We start from the raw sequence: 20,808 nt of genomic DNA, 5'->3' as shown, positions 1-20,808 counted from the left end.
TAGCATGTTGTCACCTTTTGCATTTTATGGACTAGTAACTATGCTGATAACTTTGCTTCTTATAATATGTTTGCTTGTATTATCTAAGATACTGTGTTTGAGAACCCTGCATTAGTCAATAAATATTTCAAATATGCACGAGTCCTCATTTACTCCACGTTCTGGTTTGAAATGATTGTATAACAAAAGAGTGTCTATGTGTTCCAAGTGACCTGAGGTATTCTAAGATCATGTTCTGGTTTGTCTAAACAGTGGGAGTTTGGTATGACCAATGAGACACTGTAGCTAGCTCGGTAAGGGGATTTTGGGTACTAAGGTGAGTTTTGGGCCATCCTAATTCACTGAGGTTCCAAATCTCTATGCACAGTTCTGTAGGAGAATGGAATCCCTGCTACAAGACCAAACGGAAGGACCGCAAACTGGTAATGTTGCAAACGCACCCGTGAAACAGAGATACTTCCTGTGCGACTTTAGGATAGGGATGTGAAAATACGCATCCTGCAAGTCTATTGACACCATCCAGTCTTCTTCCATCAGCGCTTGAAGAACCTGCGCAAGGGTGAGCATCTTGAACTTCTGCTTCAGAAAAAGGTTCAAGATCCTGAGATCCAGGATTGGACAAAGTCTGCCATCCTTCTTGGGGATCAGGAAATAACGGGAGTAGAATCCCTGACCCCTTTCCTGCTCTGGAACCACCTCTATCGCACCTTTTTTCAGTAGTGTTAGGAGTTCCTCTTGCAAGAGAAGTAGGTGGTCTTCCGAGCAAGCAAAAACCCTGGCAAGGAGGAGAATTCGGAGGGAACTCCCGAAAGGGAAGTGCATACCTATTCTCCAAAAGATTGAGAACCCACAGGTCCGATGTAACAGATTCCCAATCCCGTAGAAAGTAGGTAAGCCGACCCCCTACAGGACCCGCATGATCCGGAATGGCGGATCTAGGGCTGCTTTGCTGATGATGGAGGGGGGTCGGAAGAGGAGGAGACTTGGCGTCCTAGAGGACAAGCTCTTTGCTTGCCCCTGTAGTATTTATACAGCGGATTTTGCTGTTGCTGCTGCTGTCGAGTTTGATGGTAGGGTCGAAAGGAGGAACGTCCAAAACCCCTATATCTTTTACTCGCAGTGCCCCTGGTCTGCAACCCCAAAGATCTGGCAGTAGCCCTACTGTCGTAAATCTTTCTAAAGCTGCATCAGCCTTTTTGCCAAAAAGACCAGAACGATCAGAGGGCAAATCCAATAAGGCTGCTTGAACGTCCGCAGAACGTCTGCTCTTCCAGAGGCAATAGAAGTCCCCATAAACCTAGCTACTGAGACGGCAGTGTCCAGTCCGCTTTGTATAACTTGACGGGCAGTAGCTTGTGTGTCAGCTAACACCTCATTAAAATCCTTTCTGTCCTCCTCCGGAATCTTAGGAGTCAACTGCTTTACAGAGTTCATTAATGCATGTATGTATCTCCCCAAAAGGCATGTGGCATTAGTTGACTTAAGAGCCATACTCGCCGATGAGAATATTTTCTTCGCAGTTTGATCTTGTTTCTTAGACTCCTTGTCTCCAGGCACTTGAGGGAAAGTACCAACAGACTTCTTTGAACAGGCTGCCTGTAGAACAGGCTGCTTGTATCACCATACTTTCGGGCAAAGGGTGCGATGATAAAAAAACTGGGTCACCAGGCGCCACTCTATGCCTCCTCGCAACCCCTTAGCAACTGCAAGAGCTGTGAGAGGCCTGTTCCAAATCTCCAATATAGGTTCTGTCAAAGCCTCATTAAAAGGAAGTAATGGTTCCACAACAGAAGATGGGGAATAGAGGACTTCTGTCAAAATATTATAGTCAAAATATTATATTTGAATTCAGCAGTATGCAGGCTTAAATTCAAAAGATCTGCAGCCTTCTTGATGACCACATGGTATGGTGCAACGTCTTTTGAAGGGGCATCTGAAACAGAAGATAGCTCCCAATCAGGCGAAAGCTCCAAACCACTATTCTCCCTCGAGTCATCAAAATAATCCTCTTGAAGCTCACCTTCGACTTCAGCTTCAGCCTCTCTATGCCTGCGCTCTTCAATAAGGCACTGAGCTTCATGCCTCGATCTCTCCTTCAAGAGCGTCGTTGTCGGATCCACGATCGACTCTGACGGAGCCGGCGTCGAGATTGGATCCGGGAGCACAGGCCGTGTTCTCGAGGTCGGACCGGCGCCGGAAACGACGGTATCGGCGTTGAAGACCTCGGCAGCACCGAGAAATGCCAAAGCGGAGTCGGCACCGGCATAAATGGCATAAATGGAGCTGGAGCATAAGAATCGGGAACTCCCAGATTATATGCCAATGGACCCATGGGACCTGACGGTGCACCATAGGGGTACAAAGCTCTTGAGTAGACGCCATACATCGCGTTCAAAAACTGTGTAGGGTCTTGACCTGGAGCTGGAAAGGGCGGGTAAAGACCCACGGGATGCTCTCGTGGAGGCTCCGGATGCGCCTCCTCTTCTACAGGTGGAGGAACCGGAGTCATCGAACCCTCTGGTAAAGGAGCCTCTTCTTCCTCTCGAGCTGGAGATGGCGCCGGAGAGGGATTAGATACCGGAACCGGTGAATGCTCCGACGACTCCAAGGGCGTAGCCTCACCTTCCGGACCCAGAATCTCTGGTGAAGGAGATACTTCATCTTTCTATGTCTCCTCCTATGTGACTTCGGTCTCGAATCAGAGTCTTTTCCAGAATGATGACGAGATCCATGCATTTTCTTCTTATGCTTCTTTTCTGCTCAACTAGAAACATTCCCAGATGACGACTTCGAAGGCGACGCCGAGAGGGGCCTCAATCTCGACCTCGTACGCCTCGACCGCGACCTTGAAGTCTTCTTTTAATTTTTACCCTTTAATTTGGCCACCAGAAGTTTCGCCTCTCTATCACGAAGGGCTTTCGGGTTCATCTTCTTGCAGGAAGAACACCCCTGCACATCATAGTCCAAACTCAGGCACCAAATACAGTCTTCGTGCGGGTCCGTAATCAACATCTTTCCGCACTCCCCGCACAGCTTGAAGCCGGTCTTCTTTGTAGACATCTTCGACAAGAGACAAAGAAGACACCAGACAGATAACAACAGTAACAAAGTTACCAACAGCTACAAAGGATCCCTCGAAAACAGTTAGCGTCGACAACGCGGAAAAAAGGGAACTGATGTCATCCGCCGACGTCGGCCTATTATGGAGTCAGTGACGTCCACGTCGGCGCAAAGCTACAAAAAGAATTTCCGTATGTTGCTGACGCAAGGGGATATTCACAAGGTGAGGAATCCACTGGCAGATGTATCCATCAGAATGGCTCATTAAAATCATAAAGAAAGCAATCCGTCTGCTTAATTGGCACGTGTAGGTCGATTCTCTTTGCCGTCCTCCTGAGCAAGTTGTGAAAACCCTCAATGTCCTCAGGTGGAGCACCTACTTGAGTTGGTGATGGGGATGATGGTGTAGGTATTATACAATCATCCTATTTTGCATGGGCATCGCAAAGCTCACTTTCCTGTCATTATTGGAAGTTGCAGGGTCTTGGAGAAAGGCTGCTTGTGGATTGTGTCTTATTGCTGCAGGCAGCAATAATGGCATTTGCTGCGGAGAAGAAGGCTGTATAGGTGGAGATTTTGCAGGTTGAGAGACAGGTGCTGTGACTGTAGAATTTGCAGAAAAACACCGTCTGTAGTATGCGAGCAAACAATTCAAGTTAGTAACCAGTGAGGAAGGCAGACATACCATCTCCTCCTGGTATTGTTGATGGTATTGTTTCTGAGCAGCGTAAAAGGTCTGTTCAACATACTGCTCTTCCTTGTAATCATATTCCTGTCACTTGACTGAGTTTGGATGGACTACGTGCAATCCCAAAGGTCCCATCGTCATCCAAGTCCTCATCTACCAGTAGATGGGCTAGGAGCAATGGTGTCACCTTATAAGGAGAGGTGTTTTCAGTCATGTGCCTTATTGTTTCACTTTTTTTCTCTTTTCTCTCGTTGGCGGTGTCAGCGACGAGCGTTTAAGCATTGACAAAGCAAAAGGGGATTCCACATACGGGATGGGCGTAGTCAGATACCGCTGAAGTAATGGTAATTTTCAGCTTCAACTGTCTGGAGAGTAGGGTCATCCAACAGTCCAAATGCGAGTGTGTCCCCTTGAAGGAGGGGCTGAATGAATCTGTTCATTGGGGCTGGAGGCAGCTATTGTGGATGTTGACACTTCCTGTAAATACACTTGCATTTTCCCTCCCACTGGCAGCCTACCGTTCCCAATCACTTTCTATCCCTGAGCCGCTTGTTATTCCTACTTTGAGCACCGTCTTTTTTTGTGCATGAACAGTCCTGCCGTGCTTTAACTCCCTCCCCCTCCCTCACCAAAGAGCACGTATTTTTGTATCCTTTATTTTCAGTCCATGCCACTCTTTCATAAGAAAATGCCAGCACCCTGCCATCTTACTCAAATATTACCGTCTTGTTCACACACTGGTGTGTTTCTGGCTGTCTGCCTACGCGACTGTCACTCCCCCCCCCCCCCCCCTACACCCCCCCCTTAGCCTGTTGCCAGCCCCTGAAGTCCAGCCAAGCTCCTGCTTATTCGCTTCAAGATTGGGCCATTTGTCCTGTACTGATCGGAGATGCCGTGCCCCCTCCCCCACCACACACACAACGTTCAGCGACCTACACAGCGCTTGTTGTGAAGTGCCCTTTAAAGAACGACTTTCAATCGGTCAATTAAATTACACTTTGTAATCGACCTCCCAAGGATGAAACGAAGATTAGCCCGGTCAGTGATGGCAGTAAGCTCTTGACTCGCTACCTGGAAGCGTTGCTACAAAATTTGCTTTATAGAGGGGTGTAAGGCTTCGGTGAACAATCTATCTGCGTTTCTTTTGTGTGGAGGAGATGTCAAACTAGTCCACATAAAGCTGGGTTAGAGTGTCAACTTGACCCGCGTCATCTTCAGAGCGCCTGGATTGAGCGAGGCTGTCAGCAAGGTGCAAGAGCGTAGCTGGCTTCGGGGGTAATTTCTCGATAGCACACACGCCTCCCGTCATCCTGACATGAGGTATTTGCTGGCACCATAGGGTCTCTTGGATCACATTCCAAGCTCGTACTCTAGCCTCACGAGTCCAATCACTTGACGATGTCCCGGCTCTCCCCATACCCTCAAGCCCACTTTCCTTTCTTCAGTTCACATACTTTGCTTGTTCTCTCTTGTGCCCAGTCACTGTGCTTCACACTTTGCTTAGCCACTTACCCTTATGTTCTTCGCTCATCGTGCCTATTTGTTTATCCGGCACTCTGTCCTAACAGTTACCCTTATGTTTTTCACTTTCTGCCTATCATCTGCCCCATACTTTGTCCTTACATTTATTCTAATATAAGTGCTCGTGATTAACTAGAGCTCTTAACAGAACGCAGCGCAAGGACAACTCTCCTATAAATATAGTCTATGGTTGCTCCATGTTGTTAGGATATCAGGTTTCTAGTACAGGGCTTATATCCGGTGTGTCAGTTCAATTTCTATATCCGGCATGCTAGTCCAGCTGGTACAATAAAAAAAAAAAACACATGACAACTCCCAGAATGTATAAAGTTGTCAGTCAAAAACCTAGGTCGTAAAAAGATGTTCTAATGAAACAGAGCAAAGAGTCCCTCTGACGTAGTTTGAGTTTTTCGGTGGCACATTGTTACTCTTTTGAACACCTTACTTCCTTTACTACAAGAGTAGAGTAACAATCAAATTTGCCTTGTGGACTAATTCGCTTTTATATTATAACTTTAAACAATTTGAACAATTTTAAGGTTTAGCAGAGTACATTGCTAATTTGGCATTGAATTGGGGGCGACGTATTTTTAGGCTCATCACAGAAGCACTACACTCTTCTGCTGCCCCCCTGCTCGGTCGCTTTCCCAGTGGTGTTGCCAATGTATTATAGGCTTTTTACGCTTTTATTGCCACAACAGTGCGTATTCTGTTCCCTTTGCCACGCACTTTCCTTGCCACTTGTCCTCAAACTTTAATCACCGTCCCTGCCTCTCTACCTAGCGCTTTCTCGTGCCACTTATTCTCATGTTTTTAAGCTCGCCCTACCTGTCCCTTTGTCCTGCACTATTTGCTGCCACCTAGCAGTATATTCTGAACAGCCCATGCCCTTCCCTCTGCCTTCACTCTATCCTGCCACCTATCTCATTTTTTTGCCTCCCCATGGCTTTCTTATTATCACGCAATATGTACTGCCATCTATCCTCATGTTTTGGGCTCTACGTGCCTGTCCCTTTTTCGCACCGTTCGCTTCACATTCTGTCCTGCCGCCTATGCCCGATTTTTTTTTCTTTATTAGCTGTACTTTTCCCTCTGCCACTGCACTCTATCCTGATACCTTTCCTTATGTTCTCACTAATGTCTTTCCTTTTGTGTCGGCGTGCACATAGGGCAAAACATATGCTTGTGATCTGCCTCTAGTTCCCATATAACAAACTCATGCCATGCAGCGCTGTTTACGTCTGCGAGAAACATTTCTTTTCTAATCTATCACACCATCTATTGTGTGTTCTAAATTGGCAGCTAAAACATGCTTGTTTTGGTTTCGATACCTCAAGCTGCGCCTTTACCCCTTCCTTAAAGCTTCAATGACAAATACAAACAGCCAGACTAAAAGGCGCCTTTAGCACATCTAGCAGTGACATTTCCTGTTTGACAATATCACAACACTTGTGGAACGTTGAACATCAATGCCACAAATATCAACAAATAATATTACAATGCATTCTATTATAGTCACAAAGTTACAATTACAATTTTGTCAGTCGCCATTACCCTACACAGCAGCACAAGCCTTATGCTAATACGCAAATGTATCTGTTATTTTGCCTTTAAAAACTGGTTATTTCTTCAACCCTTTGCACAAGGTAAACACCTGTTTTAAGCACTTTTAACACTAATTTCCAGGAACATTTATAACACATACTACTCAAATTATAGTTCGCCTGATGCTTCTAGCCTCGTTTCACCCTCCCCATCTCCAGCCTAGCCGTGCCTGTCTCTTTACCCTGCAGTTTGCCCTGCCACTTATCCTTATGTTTTTGACTCAATCTGCCTGTTCCTGTGCCAAGCACTCTGTCCTGCCACCTAACCTCATGTTCCCTCACTGTGCCTGTTCCTCTGCCCTGCACTCTATCTTGCCACCTATCCTTATGTTAGGTTCTTCAATCGTCGTGCTTTTCATCTGCCCCGCACTCCGTCGTAACAGTTGTTCTTACTTTTTTCAATTAGCGTCCCTGTCACTGTGTCCTGCACTCTCTCCTACCACTTTTCTTCATGCTTTTCACTTCGCTTTTACTCTGCTTTGTCCTCTATCCTCGCAGTTACACTTATTTTCTACACTCACTCTGCGTGTCCCTCTGCCTTGCACTCTGTCCTGCTACCTTCTTAAAGAGGCTGAGGGCCTACAAAACAGCTCTGCACATGCCGCACTTGTGCTCAACTTACAACTGAGTCACAGTGAAATCATACTGAGCCTTAGGCCTCATGCTTAGGGGGCGCACTGGGACGCTAACACTTCATGAGCTCACTTAAAACATTACCAAGATAGCTCCCGCAAAGGCCCCTTTCTGTAAATGTTGTGGATCGCAAAATACAACGATGGGTGTACTGGTGGCCTTCAGTCCTTTCCTTCAATGCCTACAACGCGAGTGAAGAGAGGGGGTATAAAGTGCTCTTGAGTAACTAAAAATGTAAACAGGACGCATCGCAAAAACAACTTGCCTATAAATATAATCTAGGGTTGCTACCTTGCTTGCGACTTACTCTATGCTGTTAGGACATCATGTTTCTACTACGGGCTTGTTGTCCGGTGTGTCTGTTCTATTACATTATCTGAAATACTAGTCCAGCTGGTTATTGCCTCATTTTTTTTCCCACCTTTTATTGCTATTTGTGTTATATTGTTCTTTACAGCCTAATTATCTATAAATGTAGCGCTATTGGGTCAGTTTTCTTATTTGCTTTATTTGTTAATGCACACGACAAAGACAAATGCTTGTAACTAAGACAAATTCCAAACATAGACGTGCATGAGTGAATCGAAAATGGTAATATTTCAAAGTGCACTTAACACGCAACCTGGTTTTGTTTGCTTGTATTCAGATAAAAGTCCAAGGTAATATTAGCAGTGTACTCCCACTTTGGATTAAAAGCCTTCCACAACAATAGCACTCTCCTTAATCACAGCATTAATCATGGCCACCACAGCATCACTCAGGGCCACCACAGCATCACTAAAGGCCAAAAACAGCATCACTAAAGGCCAAAAACTGCACCACTCAGGGCCAAAAACTGCACCACTCAGGGCCAAAAACTGCACCACTCAGGGCCAAAAACTGCACCACTCAGGGCCAAAAACTGCACCACTCAGGGCCAAAAACTGCACCACTCAAGGCCAAAAACTGCACCACTCAGGGCCATAAAAACATCACTCAGCACCAGCACAAGCACAGCATCACTCAGCACCAGCACAAGCACAGCATCACTCAGCACCAGCACAAGCACAGCATCACTCAGCATCAGCACTAGCACAGCATCACTCAGCACCAGCACAGCAGCACCAGCACAGCATCACTCAGCACCAACACAAGCACAGCATCACTCAGCACCAGCACCAGCACCAGCACAGCATCACTCAGCACCAGCACAAGCACAGCATCACTCAGCACCAGCACAGCATCACTCAGCACCAGCACCAGCACAAGCACCACTCAGCACAGCATCAATCAGCACCAGCACAAGCACAGCATCACTCAGCACCAGCACAAGCACAGCATCACTCAGCACCACCACAGCAGCAACAAAGCATCACTCAGTACCACAACAATATCACTCGACACAAACAAAGCGTCACTCCGCGCAGCCACCGCGTCACTCCGCGCAGCCACCGCGTCACTCCGCGTCACTCAGCGCAGCCACAGCAGCACTCAACGCCACAGCAGCACTCAACGCCACAGCACCACTCAACGCCACAGCACCACTCAACGCCACAGCACCACTCAACGCACCAGCACCACTCAACGCACCAGCACCACTCAACGCACCAGCACCACTCAACGCACCAGCACCACTCAGCATCACTGAATGCCTCAGCACCACTGAATGCCTCAGCACCACTGAATGCCACAGCACCACTGAATGCCACAGCACCAATCAACGCCACAGCACCAATCAACGCCACAGCACCACTCAACGCCACAGCATCACTCAACGCCACAGCATCACTGAACGCCACAGCACCACTGAATGCCACAGCATCACTCAGCACCACTGGATGCCACTGCACCACTCAGCATCACTGGATGCCACTGCATCACTCAGCACCACTGAAGGCCACAGCCTCACTCAGCACCACTGAAGGCCACAGCATCACTCAGCTACACCATTCAACAACAACTGGTTCTAATATGTTCTCTCAATGTTTCAAGCTTTATTACAAATGCCACAAAAAGATGTTCTTGGATTTTCCTCACAATAAAATACACTGAACATAATATTCCCAAAAGTTATTTACATAAGTTTAAGCTATTGCCATTATAAATTACAATCACTTTTATTTAAGTATTAATTATTACAAAAAATAAAAGCCATTGTTATTTGTAATATTAATACATCTAAGTCATGTAAATACAACACATATTGCATTACAAATGCTATAGGTGTCACGTTTGCGAAAGTTAAAACTAATGCCATTGTAAATGACAAAGCTATTAATTTCGCTATTTTCAAAACCAAAACATAAATAAAAAATGTGTCATTTACAATACCAATACCTCAAACTTTTCTAATGCGAGACCTATTGCTTTGCAAATGTTGGTTTCTCCTGTCGCCTTTCATGAGGAGATTTTGAAGGACTGAGTCCTCTGTAAGACCCATGAATGGTCTTTTTTTTAGGCTTCCTTAGGGTGCTCTAGAGAGGAGTAAGAATGGGATGACCTCTCATGTGATAGTTTGGTGGATGATGATGAATCCCCACTGTCATCACTAGAGACTGGCTCTTTCCTCGTTTTTAACTTTTGTAGCCATATCAGCAGACGCCCACATGATACTTCAGTCCTGATGAGGGTCATCTGAATGAAGCAGATTCTTAGCAAATGTACCACAGGCCTTGGAAAGGCTCTTTTTTCCTTGTCTGACGAGTAAAAATTAATACAGACCAAAGGCGATGTAAAAGTGTAATATGTAGATATCTTGAAGCACTAACAGGTTTTAAATCCTTGAAAAAAGTGTATAACACAGATAACAGAAAAGAGCTCAGGGGACACGGCCTAACACGACGTGAAGCAAATCTGAGGGAATGGAGCTCCTCACAGGGGTGTTTTTAGATGGTAGGGCAACTTAATTAGTTGTAACCTAACTTTGGTCTCTTTTTTAAAACTATTATAATAAGTTACAAACCGAAAGGGCCTAGGACATATCAGGTCTATGTTTAACATTGAGTAGCTAATTCTAGTTTACCATGAGACTCCCATCCCGACGATGGGGAATGATTTAAGCATGTGAATCTATGAAAGTTCCAATACTGGATTACAATACACATTTTTGCCTGGGTGAAGCAGGAACATTGGTAAAGAGAGGGTACAACAGCCACATAAATAAATGTCATGGTGATAATGTTTGAAGATAATGGGGCAGGGGTAGGGTAGATTACCCTGCTCTGCTTAAAACTAATAGTTCATGTTAAAGCTGGATTGGGATTCAGTCAGTGACTGGAGGAGATGCAGGGAGGTGGTGAGGAAGAAGTGAAGCATCTGTTTATGGTGTTAATATAATTCCTTTGCCTGGTAATACAACTATCTGTGAAGGGTATTCAACAAGATAGACTCCCTCATAAAAGTTTTTCCATTCTTTATTTTGTTTCAGACAAGAATATTTGCTAATTTGTGTTTTGGGTAAATGTTTGATGGCTATGACACAGCAATACTTGTGTAGTTGGGGGTCATTAAGCGGATGTTAAAGGTCACAATGTGTAAGGCAGGACTAAGGGACTTAGGTGGAGGAGGCACTAGGATACTTTTTTTGGGCATATGGCTGGTGTCTTTGGTACTAGTGCGCCGATTTATCAGACTTCCATAGCAAAGCATGCGTCTCTGTAGGGATGCATTTCATGCCTTTTTGCAATGTTTAAAGCTCAATTCTCTTCAGGTGCAATAACAGACGTTCCTAAATTTCTAAAAGACGTTGAGCGAATAGTGGGCAATTATTCTACCTAGCATATTTTTCTAGCTGGAATTCTTCTTTAACTATTATTACTGCTATTACTGTGTCGATTTACTTGGAGCTTCCAATTTTAGCAAATCCCTGAAATCTTTAAAACAGAGTACTGCTGAAGTCTGAAAACGTTGGAAAGAAACAGAAAATCTGCTTGGAGTTCCTTTTGAAGCCAGGGTTTAAATCAAAAATAAACCCATGCTGAAGAGTGAAATTTGTATTAGTAAGTTATCCTTCTAAGTTAGCTTTAATTTTTTAAGTTGGAAATTATAAGTATTTAAGAAAAATAATTCTGTATAAGTCATACAATGCTTTTAAGGGACATATTTCAAAGGCGTAACGCATAGTTCAAAGTTAGACTGTCTGACTTTAAATGTACAGGAATACCATAGGTACAACAACTTAATTTATGCTATCCCAATTGCTCATGTTTCCCGATAAAATTGGATTCAACTATCTAACAGCTTGGTAAAGACAAGTAAACCATAATAATTTGGAACGGAATGACTTATAAGAAACAAATGTTACCTGTGTATTCTTGTTTTCGGCATTCACAACAGAAGGATATCCATTTACTAGCCGCTGAATAATAGCTACTAATCTGGACGTCTGCTTTGATGAAAAAGGGTCCCACACATTTTCAGCTAAACCTATTGAAATATAATGAATCAACAAATTTTCATTTGTGTTTGCAAGTATAAACACAAAGGACTTTTAATAATTTTGCGAACGCGCATTTAAAGACTATCTGTCGCAAGATTAAAGAGTTGAATCTCAAGCTCACCTAAATACGAGTGTGTTATGGAAAACTAAAAAAGACCAACTAGAATGGATAACTCATGTTACAAATATGTACCTCAACTTTGGATACTTCTGCACTTCAGGAAACTGACAAAAACGCCAACCCAAACATATGATTAAGGCCCCAGTTCTCTTCATAGTGACCCCTGTAATAAATACTTCTTTAATCTGTCAACCAAAAATTGTACAGCTCAGCAGAAAAAAGGGCAGAGGCACACATGCACCCCCTCTGATGCAGCAATGTCGACAGCTCTTCACCATTTTGAAGCTCTGGAATTTGGAGATCTGCTGCTGACTTACAGCTGGGCTGGAGACCTCAAACAAACACTGTAAAAATGTTGAGCCCTTGCTCAGTGCAGAACGCGATATTGTGGATTCAGGGCACCTGAGTGACACTGGGAGTTTTAACGTATTAATGACCACTTGTAAGAAAATGGGGTTCTGTTGCAGTACCCCCCACTTTGTGCCTGGTATCTGGTGCAACTTTGAATGGTACCTGCTAATTCGGTCCCCCAGCACCAGTGTTTTTCCCTTAAACAGTTCCACAATTAGTAACTTTAGCCTGCTGCAAGTCCCTAGTAAATGGTATGCTTGGTACCTAGGGCATGGGAACTTAAGAGGGTGCCCTGCCCTGGGATCCCCTCCCCTGCAGCTTGCAAGCCTTGGTGCAGTGAAAACGGACAAAGTCGACATGGCACACAGCCTGTGTGCCATGCCAACAAGCACTGCCTAAAGTATAGGTAAGTCATCCCTCTAGCAGCCCCTACAACCCTAAGGCAAGGTGCACTATTTCACAGGGGTGGACATATCTGCATGAGGAGATATGTTCCTACAATATTTAAGTCTCTTCTTAGATATTGTAAGTGCCAGGGCAGTCATGGGGAGCACATGGGCTGGCATCTCGACAACTCAAGTCCCCCCGCATCATGATGGCTTTCCTGTACCCAGGAGTGCTTGGTATCAACAAACTCCTTTTAATACACCAACACAGATGCCAGTGATGGATTTATTAAACCATGCACTCAGGGCAGCTCAGAGGTGCCCCCTGAAAACCTATCAACCCTGGTGGGGTCTCCGACTGGCTTTAGGCAGCGTGCCACCACCAGACATATTTCTAGACTCCAGGGGTGAGAGCCTCTGCTCTCTGTAACCAGAAACAAAGCACATCCTGGGCGGAAGTATCACACCTCTTCCCCCATGATGGGCACAGTGCTCGGGAGGGAAACTTCAAAGGCCTGCACCCTTTACAATGAGACCCCAGCCTCTGCAGCTAGCAGCAGTTGGCAACCCCCAGTTCCACCCCCTACTTTTAAGCGGGAGAACCGGAGGGAAAACACCAACTCCACCCCTGGGGTGCTGAGGGTGAAGAAAAGCACCTTCTTGAAGATGGTGGGACTTATCCAATTAGGGCTAGAGCTAAGCCCCGCTCCCACAGGAGGGAGGCATAATAGTTTTTTTAAATTAATTTATTTATTGAACTTTTTGCAAGAAACAAAATATACATTCACTTCTTATAATGAAAAGAAAAGAAGAAAAAAAAGGAAAATAAAGATACACGTCCCGTACAGTGCACAAAATACCACTGAATAATATAGAGGGGGGTAAGAGGGGAATTTAACTTTCCTTGTACCGAGCATCATCGTTACAACAGTGGCGTCCCCCCAAGGGAACATATACTAGTTAAATAAGCAATCACAGCACAGTTGCATCTCAGGGGTCAACGGCATCGCCACTATAATGATACAGCAGATAAATTGTAAATTATATACACACAACTTTAGTCTGTCTGTTCTCCAACAGCGGAACAAATGGCTTCCTGCTATTGAGCGAAAAGGCCCCAAAAACTTAAGGGACGGGAAGAAGGTGGGAGCAGGTCGTTGTACACATCTGACTGGGTGTTGGGTCTTTCCCACTCGGCCAGTGTGGGTAAAGGCCCTCGCATCCACCTCATTGCCAGCCTACGTTTGGCCAAGAGAAGACCCATGGCACCCAACTTATGGGAGGCATAATAGTTGGTGTAGCCACCCCAGTTAAGGAACCCATTGGTCCCTACATGCTACTTCCCTGTAACACCCCATAATCTAGAATTTAGGTGTCTCCCACAGACCTGATGCCATTTCCTGCCAACCTCAGAAGAGAGGACGAAGACGACGCTGTGCAGAGAAGACTCAAGACGCCCACTAACTTTGCCTCAGCCCTACCGGCTGTTGCCACAATCAGCATTAATAATCTGTACCAGTACTGAAAGACCGCACCAAACAACATTTCCATATTTTAGGGGCAGTTTGTTAGAAGACAGAGAGGCACTATTAAAACATACTGTACCTGCCAGTTTAGGAAGTATCAATTTTTCAACCAAGTTTGGCAAGAGAGCAATATCTACATCCTCTTTGTCTTGCTCAGATTCTTCACATCCATAGAACAGCAATGATTCAAACCACAGCATCTTCTCAAAGTCACAGCACCTAGCCTGCAAAAATGCCAACACAATTTTGTATACGCAAAACGAGTAGAAAAACCTAGTTTATTTATCCAACACATGATAAAATAGCATAACTGTACCCCACAAACTCTAGGAATGTGGGCTAGATTAACTGAAATTAAAGCAAACTATTTCTGCACCACGTTTTGAATAAGAGTGGGCACAGTTTCAAACTTCACTCTCGAAGTGAGCAAAAGCCACAGCATGTCAAGTTACCCATCTTTTATTGCAGATTGCTACATAAAAAAAGATTTTACAAACATTTTTTTACAACTGCATTCACATGTTAAACAAGTTTCTTTGCACAAAACATGGAATTTGTTTGTTGTTTTGTGGAGACTTAGCAAACTTTTAGTCAACCAAAACTGAAGTAAAAAAAAAAAAATCTGAATGGCCACAACCCTTGTTTCGAAGTGGTTCAGCAAAATTCCCACATATGTAGGATGGGCTTGACTGTTCACCCAAACAACAGGATTTGAAATTCCCTGATGTAGTGTAATGTCTAAATAAAGTCAACCGATCCTCTTTTGGATTTTGAGAAGCGATGGAGCTCCTTTGTGGGCCTAAAAGTGACAGCTCAATTTTCATTTTGAGATTCCATGGCTACAAAAACTACAGTTTTATTCTTTCCCTCTAAATAAAAAGGGTTTGAGATTATTGTTTTTCCCTATGAATTTTTAAAGTAATTTTGATTTTTCCAATGGGATTTTCAAAATCGGAAGTAAAGGATGCCCAATAAAGAATATCTTAGGAGGAGTATAAGCTACATGGTTGCAAACTCTCAGATGTGGACTGCAAAAATAAAGGCAATACAAAACACTATCCTACCAATGCATCAATTAGCACCTAAATCCACTATTAAGCACTAACTACAAACATTCTAGGACTTCAGTTATAATGGCAATTTTGCAAGGGTCCATGATATAAAGAAAATTAGATCGGTTGGTTTAATTGTTTTAACAGATCTGTACAGTCCTTGGATATGCAGTCAACATTCTTGGGTCTAACTGTTGTAGTCTATATCTTAGCAGAGGGACTATGTTTTTATTTTTTATTTTCACATGGGCAGCCCATTCTCACTTGTGTACCCTTCATAGCAAACTTAACCAATTCATGGACTAGGATGAGAGACGATAGAACCTATTCAGCAGTCTCTGAAGAAGCAAGTCCTCAATAAGAACCTTAGTGTGATGGGTTAACTCTGGTCTGTCCACAAATATAAGTGAGGTGCCAGGCTGATAAAGTGTACTGTGAAGGCTGGTGGCTTTACATGGCTGTACACTATTTACTGTGCAGTCTCAGATTTCTGTTTCTGCTCAAATTTAAGATTTATTTACTTGTTCTTTTTATTTTCAGTTTCAGTTTTTATAAGTACACGTTAAAGGATCCCGCTAGGCTCATGTGAATAATCTAGATCAGATAAAGGTTAATTGGCAATCATTTATGCTGATCCAAAGTAGTAAATATAGGACAACATTAGTTTCTCACCTCTAATGGCATCCACGTTAGAAGCTGTAGTCTTATTAAAGGGTTTAAAAGCTTAGGTAAACAAAGACCTATATAGGCTTCTTTGTAGGACACATAGTAAAGGGAGCGCCATGTTTCAAACTGAGATTTGATGTAGTCGATTGAGTAGAAATTGTCCAGGACATCTTCAAATACTTTACTCGACTCCTTTAAGATACGCTCTAAAAGAAACAAACAAACAAAAATATATGCGCATTAATACAATTTGAAAACAGAACACATAGCAACAAATGAATGTAAGCAAATGATGTGCCCACAGAGGTGCCATGTATTGTGTACCTAATTAAATTTCACCTATATATTAATATGGGACCACAGGGAGCTCTACATTTTGTATGAAATGTATTGGTCCAATAAAATGCACTACAAGCTGCAAGGGGGTGTTACTTTGCTCTTCGTGGATTTTAGGTACTATTTTTTTTATTGCATTTAAAAATATTTACATGGTGGCCTAATGAATAAAAGTGTAAATTAAGAAATTATGTGGTATTGAAGAACACCAAGACTGTACTAGTAAGGTCAAAGAAGCACAAGTGCCACTTCAGTTTGTCTTTGGTCCAACATACCAAGCCTTCCCTAAGAACCTTACTTACAGTCAGCCTCTTCAAATAGATTGCAGCTTCCTTGCAAATAATATTTTTGGGAACAAAGCTACACGAGGCAACTGAGGCTAGAGAGGGTACGCATCTGTTGCGAAGTGTTCTTTACTTAAATGAAAAAACTTTGAAAAATGCAAAGAAACTACTCATAGGTCAACGGATGCCTTTGAAGCATGCCTATGAGGCAAATTCTCCTCTGAGAGTTCCCAAAGGAATTGACAGTTCTTGTCCGCTTGAAATAAAACAGCTCACCTCTTGCAAAAACCACCCATGGAGCTTGTGCCTGAAAGGACTACAGAAGACAATATGGATATTGGTCTTCTGGTTAATGTGGTAGGCATAGCACGTTTGTGAATAAGATCAGGCATTTCAAGTAACTTTTGTGAGGATCGGAAAGTTCGTATTTATTAGTATAATATTCATGGTGTTGGAAGAATCTGTTTTTTTTGTCCTTCAGAAGTAATAAGTCCACAACTATCTCCTTACTAGGAACCAAGTACCCCATTGTACCAATTTACTCTCATGATTGTGAAGAGCGGTTCAATGGAAGCTCAAGGGATGTGGTGTCAGCCAGTAACCCCAATAACTCCAGCTCGCAGGAATGCAGCAAAAAAAACACTCCCTAAATTGTCCAGTTAGTGCTTTTTCTTTTAAACAGGAAAAGTACTTTTGTTACAGACAACACTAATTGCTACGCATTAACTAACAAATTTGTACAAACGGAGATAGAAATTCCTCTGAGGACACCTCATATGTTACACCTGTAGTGGGTCTTGGACCTTATAACCACAATATCTCCCCACCTGCACTAGAAGCGATATCACAATATAAGGGGGTGAGAGGTATGAATAAGGCTTGTCTACTGGCTTTGTCAGGGTGTTACCATATTATTAAAAGCAGAAAATGTGGTATTTAAGTTTAACATATGGGAACAATGTCAGCAGCCTAGCATAGCATCTAAAACCCCCTAGCTGGCAGGTGCCTGGCGATCTTTATATTCCAGGGAGCTGGGTGCAAAGAAGAACAATCTGGTAGAATGGGATAAGATGTATTCTTGCACATAGTTCCACAGAGTGCTAATCTGTGTACAATTTTTTTATCCTTCATATGCAGTGGATATATCACATGCAGTTGACATTGCAAAGGATGATCCCACATACACTGGGCGCATGCAAGAGACAAAGTGGGAGTGTTAGGGTACCTTTATATGTGGATGTTCTTTAGTGACTGAGCACAACCAACTTTTTTTTTTTTTTAAACAACTGTAAAGGCTTCCCATTTTGGTAACAGAAGAAATCTTATTCTAGTAGCCTGGCGAGCTTTGGAGATGAACCAATATCAGAGGTTACAGTTTAGCAATACCGACCACTGAAGTATGAATCTCTTTGTGCTGCACTTTACTTTACTATAGCCAAATCATTGGGCTCAGGGAGAACAGAGGATACTCTTTTATAGTGCTTTGGAAAAGGATATTATCCTACTCACTTGGGAAAAGTGCATGAGCCCATCCTACTTCTATAGCCTTTGCTTATTTGGAGATTGAAGTCCACATCCGTTTTCACTACCCTTTTTAAGACACAAAGACGTTCAGATTCCTGGGACATGGACTCTGTACATAATAGTGAAATTTCTGAAAGAAGTTCATTACAAATCAAAAAAGTATGCTGGCTCCAGAGTAAAGAGTCAATGGCCAACTGGAAAGTGTAATACAGGTGCAATTCCTAGAATAAAGAAGTTGCTGCTTTAACTAACACCTACATAGCATGCACGTGCCGAAGTTTTATGCTACAAAGAGGATTATTTCAGGAAAAAAGAATGCACCGTAATTAAAAGTTAATAAAATCTGAGCTGCCCTTTCTTTTAAGAAACATAACATGGAAGATGCAGTTGCAATTGGCAGGCGAAAGATTGAAAAAGCGCAGAGGTACATATCAAAGGGCAGGGGAGCAAAGAAGGCGTATTGATCTTAATTAATATTACTTTGACATGTTTCTGATACAATCTAGTAAGGTGGAAATTTAGAGCACCATACATTAGAAGTAGAATCTGACAAACTGATTAAACAAATGTAACAAAAATGGTTTCCAACCATGTTCCAAATTGAAGTGAGTAGAATCTGTTGATGTCTCTTCATCATCAGTGGAAAAGCCTTCAAGATGGTCTGCAATCTTCCCGGCGATCTCCCTGGCTTGTCTGCGACGTGTCCTAAATAAGTGACAAATGCAGATTTATTTTACTAATAACAGATAATGAGGACCTTTATAGCAAACTGGTAATACTTTTATTATACATTTTACTTATTGCTGAAAAGTAAAGTGTGTACCTTCTAGCTTCTCTCTCAGCTACCCTACGTTGCTTGGCGTGTTCTTGAAAAAGTGTACGATCACGTCCAAAAGAATCTAGATTTGGTGCCATCAAAGCTTTACCTGCAAAAGGATATTGAATGAAAACAGAAATTAACACACTAGAGAAGACACATAAAAATAATACTTCTAATCAAGATTAAGTATGAAGGTTTATCTTTTCTCAATGCCGTGACATTCTATACATTTCTAAAATTTGGAACCAAAATAGGATCACCTCTTATAAACCGTGGCAAAAAAAAGTTGTTGCATACCCAATATTATTTTAGTTTGCCAAATTATTAATAGTCGACACTGAAATCCATATTATTTTAAGTTCAATCATTTGATTTACAAATAATTACCTGGGATTGAAACCTCCCAATAGGTTCATAGTTATTATGGAGTGGAAATTAGGAAATTGTAGCAGACAGTACTCGACACGGAAAGCCAGACTTCAACAAACTATAATTAAAACAATTTTTAAAGCCTACATTTCAGAGGCCATTCCTGATGCAAACTAGAAGAGGTCCCAACTAAAACAAATCAATATTTCATCTTATTAGAGCAAGTGAGTGTTTTTGAGTGAAACAGAAAGACACAAAAATAGAGAATATGAGAGAAAGGGAGACAAGATAGCAGACATCCTACCCATCACCTTACTAGCCTCAACAAAAATGAGTAGTTTTTTTTTTAACTCGTAGTGCCATGAAAGACTATTATGTCCTATTTCCCAACAACATATTCACATCTTTTGGGGGGCAATTCTATTCAACCTGTCAGTCTCTAGTTTTTAGTTTTGTGATCAATGCACAGTTACATTTATCTTTAATAGTAGAACATTTAAGGTCGGGGGGGATAGTACACCTACCGGGGAGGCATATGTGAACCCCCCCGCCGCCTGAGGACTCCGACTCAGATGCAAGTATTTGAACAACATATGCTGAACGACCTACTAAAATATGTCCCCGGGAGTTGGGGAGGGTCACGAAGGGGGGAGTATACGAGTGATGGTTTCTGCGAACTGTAAAGAAAAACTATGTGACTACTATAGTATTGTATTTACATGCCATGCAGAGCGTGTTGTCATTGGAATGCTCTAAAAATTGTTTCAATAAAAATTGTTTTCAAAAAATATAGTAGAACATTTATTTTAGGAGCGGTGTAAAATCTAGGAGAGTAACCTTTTGGTTCCTACAAAATACAATTTGGACAGACCAAACATCCAAACTGAAGAAAAAAGCGATTACAACAGCACGACTAATCAGGTATGAGTGATAACAATAGCTTACAGCCTAGGATTTCGCCACCCGAGTCGAAGGTTTTGTTTAGAAAACCAAACTTAACAGATCAGCTTTCAGAAGTGAAAGTAAGTGGCTTGGATGTCAGTAACAGACTGCAATCCAGTTTCTGACCATGTCCGCCCCAACAGTTCATGCAGTTGATCAACTGTTTTGGAGACAGTACCAAAATGATGCAATATAGCAAAGCTGGGCCAGCACGTAGTTTATGAAGGCTCACCGCCAAATTTAAATGAACTACTTTAATGTTTTGTTCTCCTACTGGACGAAATTCTATTTTCACAGATCTATTTATCAGCCAACTATGTCTGGTGAAATTAGTTCGGAAACTTCACCTGGGATAAGGGACCAGTTTGCTGTCCATATGCCTCTGAGAAATGCAGTGTTCTGGAGGTTATTTATTAGAACTCCAGCAAGCCAGTCATCCTTCTGAGGCAAGTGCCCAAGGTACCATAAATTTGGTAACAGTAACATTGGTCTTTAAAAGTGCTTAGAA

At 42.8% G+C, this 20,808-nt stretch overlaps 1 protein-coding gene across 1 annotated transcript in view; it reads right to left on the bottom strand.

Moving 5' to 3' along the window:
* PAXBP1 (PAX3 and PAX7 binding protein 1) overlaps nt 1-20,230 on the bottom strand; it is a 79,553-nt gene extending 59,323 nt beyond the window's left edge. Inside the window, exons 1-5 of the mRNA XM_086933990.1 lie at nt 18,993-20,230; nt 18,759-18,874; nt 16,032-16,231; nt 14,387-14,531; nt 11,789-11,910 (exon numbers count right to left, since the gene is read on the bottom strand). Coding sequence (XP_086790116.1) covers nt 11,789-11,910; nt 14,387-14,531; nt 16,032-16,231; nt 18,759-18,874; nt 18,993-19,084 — 675 coding nt within the window. The 5' untranslated portion in view covers nt 19,085-20,230. The remainder of the gene's footprint in view (nt 1-11,788; nt 11,911-14,386; nt 14,532-16,031; nt 16,232-18,758; nt 18,875-18,992) is intronic.
* Between the last annotated feature and the right edge of the window lie 578 nt (nt 20,231-20,808).

Source organism: Lissotriton vulgaris, chromosome 8 (genome assembly GCF_964263255.1).
Source record: "Lissotriton vulgaris chromosome 8, aLisVul1.2, whole genome shotgun sequence".
In the NCBI taxonomy this organism is placed as follows: Eukaryota; Metazoa; Chordata; class Amphibia; order Caudata; family Salamandridae; genus Lissotriton; species Lissotriton vulgaris.
This window is presented reverse-complemented; position numbering and strand designations above follow the sequence as displayed.